Here is a 9,145-nt window from a genome sequence, read left to right on the forward strand (position 1 = left end):
AGGGACCTTGTAGATCATCAGGTCCGACCCCCCGCCCTGCTTCTTTTACTAGGACCAAATATAACCCTCTGTGCACAGTTCGCTTCTCTTGTTCCGATCAGGAAAGTGCTTTGATGGGGTTGGGGCCGGATCGCTTACGTCAGAGGGAAGCTTGGACAGCGAAGTGCGTGTCCCCATGTTTGCAGCTGAAATGTTCAAGCACTCCTGTGTCTAGTGCCAAGCTTCCTTTCTTCCCAAGACGTCTCAGCTTGAGGTTTGTTGGAAAGAAAAATCTAGTTTAAAGTTCCTGTCTCTAAAAGCAGAAGGTAGGGCAGAGAGGCACCTCTGAACCAGTTAGTCTGGAAGGTACCACCCTGCCCATCTGCTGCCTGATTTCAGACTCACCACATTTCTCTCTCTCTCTGAAGCTGGGCTTGGAGGGGATTTTCTTTTCCAGACTGCAGAGGTCTTTGCTGGCCGGGAGCAGACCTGCTGTGAGCGAGAGCCCTGCAGCTGATAATGGAAGCGATTCTAACAATGCTGTCCCTCGCCCCCGCTATGTGCTGATCTGATATGTTTGACGGCTAATAAAACAGTGCTACAGACCACAGGCTCTTTCCTTTCTCATGATGAGGCCTTCCGGGTATGTATAAGTGGGGTTTGCATCTAGAAATGAGCGGGTCTGGAGAAGGAGGGGAAAAAAGCAGGGGGAGAGTGTTCCTTGTGGCAGGAGCACTCCTCACTTCTGGTGTTATGAGGCATTTGAGCAGTCACTCTGTCATGAGCAGTTCATGAGCCAGATCACTGTGCAAATGCTAAGGGGGAAGGAAGCATACTGGCTGCATCTCCAGCTTCTTCTCGCTTTCTTCCTATCACCTCCTTGCCCTGCTGGGGAGCTTGTGGCAGAGGGATTGTGTGCTTTTGTGCCAATGTGGCTTCTCTCCTCCTTTCCAGAATCAGCTCTGATAATCCCTTCTGACAAAGGGGCACAGCAGGCTGACCGCCATCACCCACACAAAGGGCACTGGGCAACTGGATGAGGGTTGTACCTCATTGGCATCACAGCAGAAATGCTGGAGATAGCCTCCCGGCTGCCGGAGGTGAGCAGGGGAGAACACGGCACTCCCTGGGCCTGAGTCTGCGAGTGCTTCTGGCTTCCAGAGTGGGGCTGAGTACTGTCAGCACTCATTGAGGACAGGCAGGCATGCTGAGCACCTCTCAGGAGGCACTTGTCCCAAGCAGGATAAGGTCCGTTCCCTCCTTGCTGCCTTCAAATCTTGCAGGGCTCATTGCAAAGGCTGGTGTGGGGGAGGCAGGGGAGGAGCTCATCAGAACATCAAAGTCCTCTGTCCCTACAGAGGCTCATTGTATTGCTTAATAAATCCAGGGATGGATACAGCACTGCATGGGACTGGACCAGGGCCTGGGCTCTGGGGAGATACAGGAACAAAGACACTTCCTCCTCACTGCCACAACCATCTCCCCCTCCGCTCTTGCCCTTAGCCAGGGGCATTTCCTCTGCCCAGCACACAGCCTTCCCTGACACAGGCATATTTTCCCTTTCTCGTGCCCAGTTCTTTGCAGTCTGTAAAGGTTTATGTTTAACCTGTGCACTGCCTTATCTCTGGGGCATTGTATAAATGCTCCCCTGACTGTGTGGGAGACAGCTCCACTCGTGACTCATTCAAGCTTCGGAGGAGCAGAGGGAGCCCCATTCCCAAGGGCACCACAGCTCCTGGGTGAGTGATGTTTGGCTTTGGTCTTTTTGAGTGCACACGACTGAACGGCTTCACTGGTGCTGCCTGCCAAACACAGTGCCTTTGTGGTTTGCACTGGGGGCCCTTCCATCATTCAATCGAGGCATTAATGACCCAGGTGCTGAGGGCTGGCAGCACGTCAGGAACAAGTCATCATTCACTGCAAGAGGCAAGAGCTTTTGCAGGTGATTTCTTTTATTGTCTACCACTTAACTCCTCTCCCAGCCCAGAGGGAGAATGCGTCCCAAGCCGGGGCTTGCCACTGCTGGCACTAGTATTGCATGCATGGCTTTATTAGTAATTTATTATGCTCTGGAGAAGCTGCTGCCCAGAATCCCTCTTGCTTTTCCCTCCTGCTGTTAAGATCTGGGTACTGAACGGTTTACAGGGTTATCCTACATTATTACATCTCCCCAGATCCTGCTGCAACTGTGTGTGTGTGTGAGAGAGATGCAGAATTGCAGCTGTGCATAGATCTGGGTGCCTTAGATACTGTCTCTTGTGTCTCTGGTGTTTGAACATGGATTACCCTCCTCCTCTGTGCTGGCTGCTGCTTTTCTTGCTTCTGTATTGTCAGCAAATTCCATTGCCTCAAATATGTGGCGTTCCAGCTCCCAGCTTACTGATAGAGCAGACGAGAGCAACAGGGTCAGGGCTGCTGATCCCTGCAGCTCTTCAGTAATATCTCTTGGTCTCCCCTCAGTGTAACTCATCCTGCCTGGAGGGTCACCATGAGACCTAGACACCACTCAAAGTTGGACAAGCAGTACACAGGGATAGATACGGGGTGAATTTCCCCAAGGTTTTCTCTTGCAATTGTGCCACTTGCCCCTTTGGCAGGGTAAATTAGCCTGCCCTGAGCTCTGGGCTGTCCTGCCTGGACTACTCCCTAAACCCGGCAGCAACTTGAGAGCTCACTGGAGTCTGCAGTACCAACGTACTCTCCACATCTCTGGAGAGAGGAGACATGTCTATGCACACTGGCAACCTCCCGTTTGTGATGCCGCACCAGTGTCTGCTTTGTGCTGCCAGTGTGTTCCCAACAGCTGGGTTTAGGCAGGAGCAGTCCTCCCCAAGACCGTCGCTTTGTTATCATTGCTTACCATCTAATGGGAGCGCCTGTTGTGCTGGGTGCCACACACGTGCATGGTCAGATTCAGTTCCTGTCTCCCAGAAACTTACACATCCAACAAGCAACACGGACAAAATGAGGGTGAAAGATCATCACCCTCTTGTTACACAGGGTGAGCACAGGCATGGAGACGGTCACTGACCTGACTTGGATCTGAACACCAGGCCAGTGCCCTAACCACATTATCTTTCTTTCCTTATGCTTTCTGGGATTGAACTAATCAGTTCCACCCCTACTCTAAGCCAATCTGCATGCTGATCGATTGATCTCTTGGTGTGCGAGAGCGTGCTGCTGTCCAGATGTCCTAATTTCCCGGTAAATGATTCTGGCTTGACTCTGCTCCTCTTCCCAGCTCCCCTGCTTTCGCAGGAAAACCTTGCTCCGCCACTTGACATCCTTTCTTGTGATCAGTGAGGAAAACTGCTCGCTTTAAGCATCCACAATGCCTCCCTGTCTCTGGGGCCACACAATCCTCCCAGGGCCATCTCCTGAGACTTTTGTTCTCTTCTCTCGCTAGCCTGCTCCCTTAACTGGCCCCGCACTCTCTGAACCCAATGGAAAATTCCTGCTGAGTAGGGGCTGGTGTGCTAAGGGGAAGGTCTTATCTTTTACAGCAACCTCTTGAGAAATTTCTCATTCCTTCATCAGGTTGCCTCATTTTTAATGCTTGCCTGCCTTGCACTCGTCCCGTGGTAGCCTCTGTCAGCTAAGTCAAAGCCCCTGGCTCTTTTGGTAGAAACCCTTAGTACATCCATAGCATGTTACTGTGTGATCTGTCCAGGGTCCATAGATCCCATAACACATTACTGCGTGATCTGTCCAGGGTTTGAATCCTCATTCATCACGTCCTCTGCTTGCATTTTTCAACCAGGATCTCCCACATTCTTCCAGTATCTGCTTCCCTGAAAGTCAGCATAATTTCACCATCTTCCAGTAGGATCTTATAAGTACACTGTATCTCTGCAAACCTAACCCAATTACAGATACCAAGCAAGAGGCTCCAGCCTGCTTTGAGGTCAGCCTTGTCAAAAGGAAAAATGTTCAGCTGCCAGTGGTTTGCACTAATAATCTCATTTCAGAACTGCTGAAACACTTTACTGGAGTGCAAGGACAAAGTGGACTGAGGCAGCTCCGAAACAAGGGGAAAGGAAAAAATGCAACAAGTCTTGTTACTGGTTATTAACGTCATGCCAGCAGCTGGCACAAATACTGTATAACACATTTTAATAGGTTCACAATTTACTAACAGAGAGGTTAACATGGACTGTATATGAACAGCAGAAGGCAGCACTGCTGTTTAGCCCCAAATGTCAAAGATGCTGCTTATTTAGGTGAACTGCAGAAGGAAAGGGAAACATGGAATTACACAAGCAACAGGTACTAAGTGCCCCTTTAGCCAGGTCAAGGTCCTTCCCCGATAGACATGGTAGCAGGAGCAATCACTGTCACCCAGATAGTTAAGATAAAAAGTGCATGAAAGCAGTCTGAACACTGGCCTAGTAACCAAGGTATGCAGGTGCTGATGTGATAATGTGAGTGTTACCAAGAAGCCTTCGTTAATCCCTGTGCGTATAGCATTTTAATTTTGTAGTTTGTATTGCTAGACTCATGCTGCCTAGTGCTGACATCTTCCACACTTGAACCCAGCCTGAAATAGGCAAAACTTAAGCATGGCCAAAATGCTGAGTAACACGGGGCTGCATGCATGGTAATGATACCTAAAAGCCTCTTTTTTTTTGATCTCATGACACTGCACATTCACCCGTCTCAAAAGACAAGATAAACAGAGCTATTAAAAGATAAAAGAGCTTAAGTGGCTGACTTGGGCAGGTGAAATACTACATGCATGACTAATTATTTGGTTTGCAATTTGAAATAGGTTGTTGTCTAAACTAATCCAATAAATAAGCTGCCAGGAATTCACTTGGGGTGGGAGAGCTAGAAAGGGGGAAGTAGCAGGGCTGGCTGAGGGACTGAGAGGGTTTTCTGGAATAGTTTCACATTCAAGGGCTGTCTCATAGGACTCCCTAAAGGGGCTTTCATCCCAAATCTGAAAGACGACGGGCAGTTCGGCAACAGGCTGTGTCCAGATCGGGGCTGGCATTTACTAACTGTGCAGTTGCACTGCCCCTGAAATGAGCTAGTCTCTGGCTTCAGGGCTCTCAATATCTGCCCGTGGAGCATCCAGGGCTATGTCCCATGTTTTGTTCCCCAAAAGCAGAGTGACTTAACATAGGCAAGATAGATCATCAGTCCCACTTTAAAGATAAAAGAACAGGAAGCGAGAGGGGGACTGGTATGCAGAGCAGTGAGTTAGCAGAGACCAGACCCTACTCTGAATGATTAAAAGCCTTGTCTTCACACTACGAAAGATAGATGTATTGGACTGCAGGAAAACCAACGTGTGAGAGCCATCCAAGGTAAAAACACAGTGAAAACATGGGGGTTTTTTAAAATAATTTTTTGTGTTCCGGTCCAAATCAGCCAAATCAATTCCAAATCTGCGAGTCAATCAAGTTTGCCCTACAGCTGGCAAACATCCTCCACCTCATCTGGGGCTTCAGATGTTTCCAAATCCTTTGGCAGGCATCCTACGTGCAGGCCCAAGCTTGGAGACTTGGGTTTCAGATGCCCCCGTGTTTCACTTGCCCTCAGCTGTAAGGCCCCAGGGGCAAGCCTGGGAGGAGTCTTCCATTTCCATAAAGTGGGCATAAAGCCAAGATTTTCCCACTCCAGCAGCCAGTGGGAGCTTTACTACACGTTACTTCCGTGGGTACTGAACAGTACGTACCCCATGCCAGAAAAGCAGCCATCCTCGGGTGTGACTTAGTGGTCGTGGTATTTCCCCTGCCACACAGTGAAAATGTGGTGCTTAACAGATACTGTGAGTTAAAGCAGACAAGGTATAGCTGTGGGAGAAGAGTGCTGAGTGCACCGTAAAACTGAAGTGCCTTGCCATCATGGTGACTTTACTTTGCAGGGACTTATCACGAATTACCTTCTGTGCAGTGAAAATGCCTTTTTTAGCCGTGAAGACACGGGACGAGGTCATTTTGAGGATAGAGGCCTGTGATGTCCTCCCTGCTTCTGCCGAGCCACATAAGTGCATTTCCAAGGTGTGCAGACAATGGTGTCTGATTGCAGTAGGTCGGTGCTATGTAAGAAGCCCTCAAGCACAGCGCAGTGTATTGCAGGTATTTGTGACAAGCTGTGAACAAAGTACATGCACTTTATGAGCTGGGCCTGGCCCTCTACAGCGGGGCAGAGGGGGCATCTTCTCATTGCGCAGGTGGCGGGAGAGACTGGCACCTGGGTCTGAGCACCTGTCTGAGCCCAATCCAGGTGTGAGCTCCCCTACAGCAAAATCCATCTCACCTTGCTTTGGCACATTCACAGCCTGGGCGTACCTTCCCCTCTAAGCCAGGCCCCTTAGCACAGCTCTGACTGCGTGGGGCTTGAGGAAAGCTGCATTCCTGCTATATGGGGTACGGACCAGCTTTTCAAGGCTCAAACCATCACAGTGTTACAGGATTTCATCTCGGGCCCTTTCCAGTGCTCGGTCCGATCGGCAACTGGGACTTGCCACTTTCTGCTGAGACGTGTGATCCATCCACTTAGAGGCGCACACGGCCACGAGACTGTGGACTTCAAAGCTATGACAGGTTTCTGAGTAAAACACCTGGCATGGGGCTAGGAGTGATTCTTCTCCACTGGGACTTTGGGCACGTATAATTATGGCGTAGAATCCAACGCTGGTGGAGAGAAGGAGGCAACCTTTCTCTCCTGGCTAATGAAACAGCAACAACAAAAAGATGTTGCTCACAGGATTGGAATGGTAGAATGAGTAGTTTAGTGAGGTGTTTAGGGCAGATGAGGTGATCAAAGGTGTGCAGTGAACTCATTTGTCACATACCTCGGCTGTTTTTCACATGGCCTGGCTTAGAGATTTCGCTACCACATACCTTGTGTGTGTGCGCGCGTGAACGCGGACGCTTACTGCCATTGCTCTGCCTTGCCTGTCCAGCAGATATGCTCTAAACAGCGAGAGCCTAGTGATGTCCAACGTTACTAAGCTAGCAGAGTTTCCATTAGACCTCCTAAAACAGTCAGCATCTTCCATACTCAGTCTCTGCTATAAAGGTGGAGCTAATCTCTTCCAATGCTGGATTTATGAATGCAGTTCAGCACTGTCTGTATGTCAGGGGTCAAAAGGAAAGCTCAGACACTTGACTCATGGGTCTTGGGTCTACCAGATTTTGAATCGGCTCCTAGCAGTCTCCTTTAACTGACCATAGATCCTCAGGGGAAAAAAGGCCTGGTTACTTGAATAGCAAGGTGCATATAGACATTAAGGGATTGGAGTTCTAGGATTAGGAAAGGTTGACTCGCCCGGGAGCTGTAACATGAATCATTAAAACCGACGTGCCGAAGAAAACAATTTGGAGGTGTCTGGTGCACGAGTGTGGGTGTGTGTGAGAGATATACAGAGAAGTTCTGTAATTTCTTTTTCCATCAGTTTTTTTATGAACAGACATTCAGGCCCCTGTCTTACTAGGCCTCCAATGTAAAATGCAGCCCCGTGACATAGTGACATCATATGATCAAAAGAGCAAAAATGGAAAAGATATCACATTTACCCAAATAACTTTGTTTGCCTATGCCTTTAGACCAACACAGCTACAACCAACGCACCTAAACCTGAACAGCGAAAGCCTCTCTGACACCAGAGGAATTTTCTAAGCCTTTGCTAATGTTCACATCCCAGTCAGTTGAAACCAGGGGCACCAAGAGTCTGAGGGAAGGGATAGGCCTTTTTTTTTAGCATTGTGTTAGTTAGCCCAAGCGAGGGCACGTCTAAGTGCTGGAGCGCAATGTGTCTTGTGAGCATGCACAGATCATGCACGGGGATCTTAGTCGGGAACTGATATAAGGAAGGGCAATGGGTGAGATCATTGTTTACTAACTCAAGTGTGAATGAGTGACTCCTCTGTTCCTCAAATAAAGCAGAACCCCACCCTCCAAGCATTACACTGGCATGTCACACCGAAACTCCCAGACAACAAAATTGCATTCTCCACCTCCTAGTCTGTCTACTCTCTGCTGGCAACAAGCTTTCTTCAGTTCAGTGACTGAGAAGCAGAGGGCCAGGGGGGCAAGTGCAGATGGAGGGGGAAAACTCAAAGCCATGGGTCCTACACACCCACGTAGAATCATAGAAAATTCTTCCTAAAATCCAACCTAACCACCCTCGCTGCAACTGGAGGCCCTTGCTCCTTGTTCTGTCAGCAGCCCAGCCCCATCCTCATCCACGCACATCGGTGCTGCAGCTCTCCTGGGTGCAGTCGGTCAACGAGACCAGAGCCTCGAAAGCTGCATGAGACTGATGCTGGCCACAAAGCTCCCAGTTAAATGAACGTGCTTCATTTAGAAAAGCTGCTCCGCTGAGGAGCCTTGCACGTGCCCCAGCGCTCCCGCCTGGGGCACTGTCCCCGCAGGGATTGGCCTCGTGTCCAGTTCTGCATGCTGGTCGCAAGGGTGCTCTGGTTCACGCAGACACCTGCCGCCTTCGGTGCTTCTGGAAGTGAACAGGCCTCTTTCTTACAAGTGCTGACTTTGCCGCGCTGGCTTTATTCCAGACGGGCAGAACCGGGACCGCCAAATACAAGATCTACAAAGCACAACGACCCTACCTGGCCGCATCTACACGTTCATTAATGCACCTGAGATACTGCGCCTTGAGTTTAAGACTTCCTTAATAAAGCACTAAGGAAAGGTGGGGCGCCCGGAGTTGCCGTCGGCGCACGGCGACGGCGCGCCGCTTACTGCGCAGTTGGCAGCGAGAGGGGCGCTCCTGGGGTAGACGCGCCCGCCCTGTGCGCCTCCTCGCCCGGAAGGGGCACGGGCCCCAGGCCTGCGGGGCCTACGGGAGAGGGGCACAACGCACGCCCTCACTCCAGGGGCGTGGCCCCGCCCACCCTAGTTAGGCCCCGCCCACTCCCCCCGGTTCCTACCTTGACCGCGCCCACTCCCCGATCTCAGTGCTTCGGCCCCGCCCAGAATTCTTGCCCCGCGGCTAGGCCCCGCCCATTCTGACGTCACGGGCGGTCCCGCCTCTCGCGAGAGCGGCGCTAGGCAGCGGTAGCAGGAGCGGCGGCGGCGGCGGTGGGCGCTCAGTATCGCCATGTCGCTGCCGGGGCCGGGGTCCCCGCCGGGGTCCCCGCGCTGGGCGCCCACGCACGTGCAGGTGACGGTGCTGCAGGCGCAGGGGCTGCGGCCC

General features: G+C 51.0%; 1 protein-coding gene and 1 long non-coding RNA gene across 2 annotated transcripts in view; both read left to right on the top strand.

Annotated features, from left to right (window-relative positions):
• Positions 1-377: 377 nt before the first annotated feature.
• LOC109295556 lies at positions 378-4,641 on the top strand. The gene is made up of 2 exons (XR_002096763.1): positions 378-622; positions 3,740-4,641. It is a non-coding gene; the product is annotated as an uncharacterized LOC109295556 (long non-coding RNA).
• A 4,341-nt stretch (positions 4,642-8,982) lies between these two features.
• Positions 8,983-9,145, top strand: part of RAB11FIP1 (RAB11 family interacting protein 1) — an 18,275-nt gene continuing 18,112 nt past the window's right edge. Inside the window, 1 exon segment of the mRNA XM_019514482.1 lies at positions 8,983-9,143. Coding sequence (XP_019370027.1) covers positions 9,050-9,143 — 94 coding nt within the window. The 5' untranslated portion in view covers positions 8,983-9,049.

This window comes from Gavialis gangeticus, unplaced genomic scaffold (genome assembly GCF_001723915.1).
Source record: "Gavialis gangeticus isolate Ggan-Ray unplaced genomic scaffold, GavGan_comp1, whole genome shotgun sequence".
In the NCBI taxonomy this organism is placed as follows: Eukaryota; Metazoa; Chordata; order Crocodylia; family Gavialidae; genus Gavialis; species Gavialis gangeticus.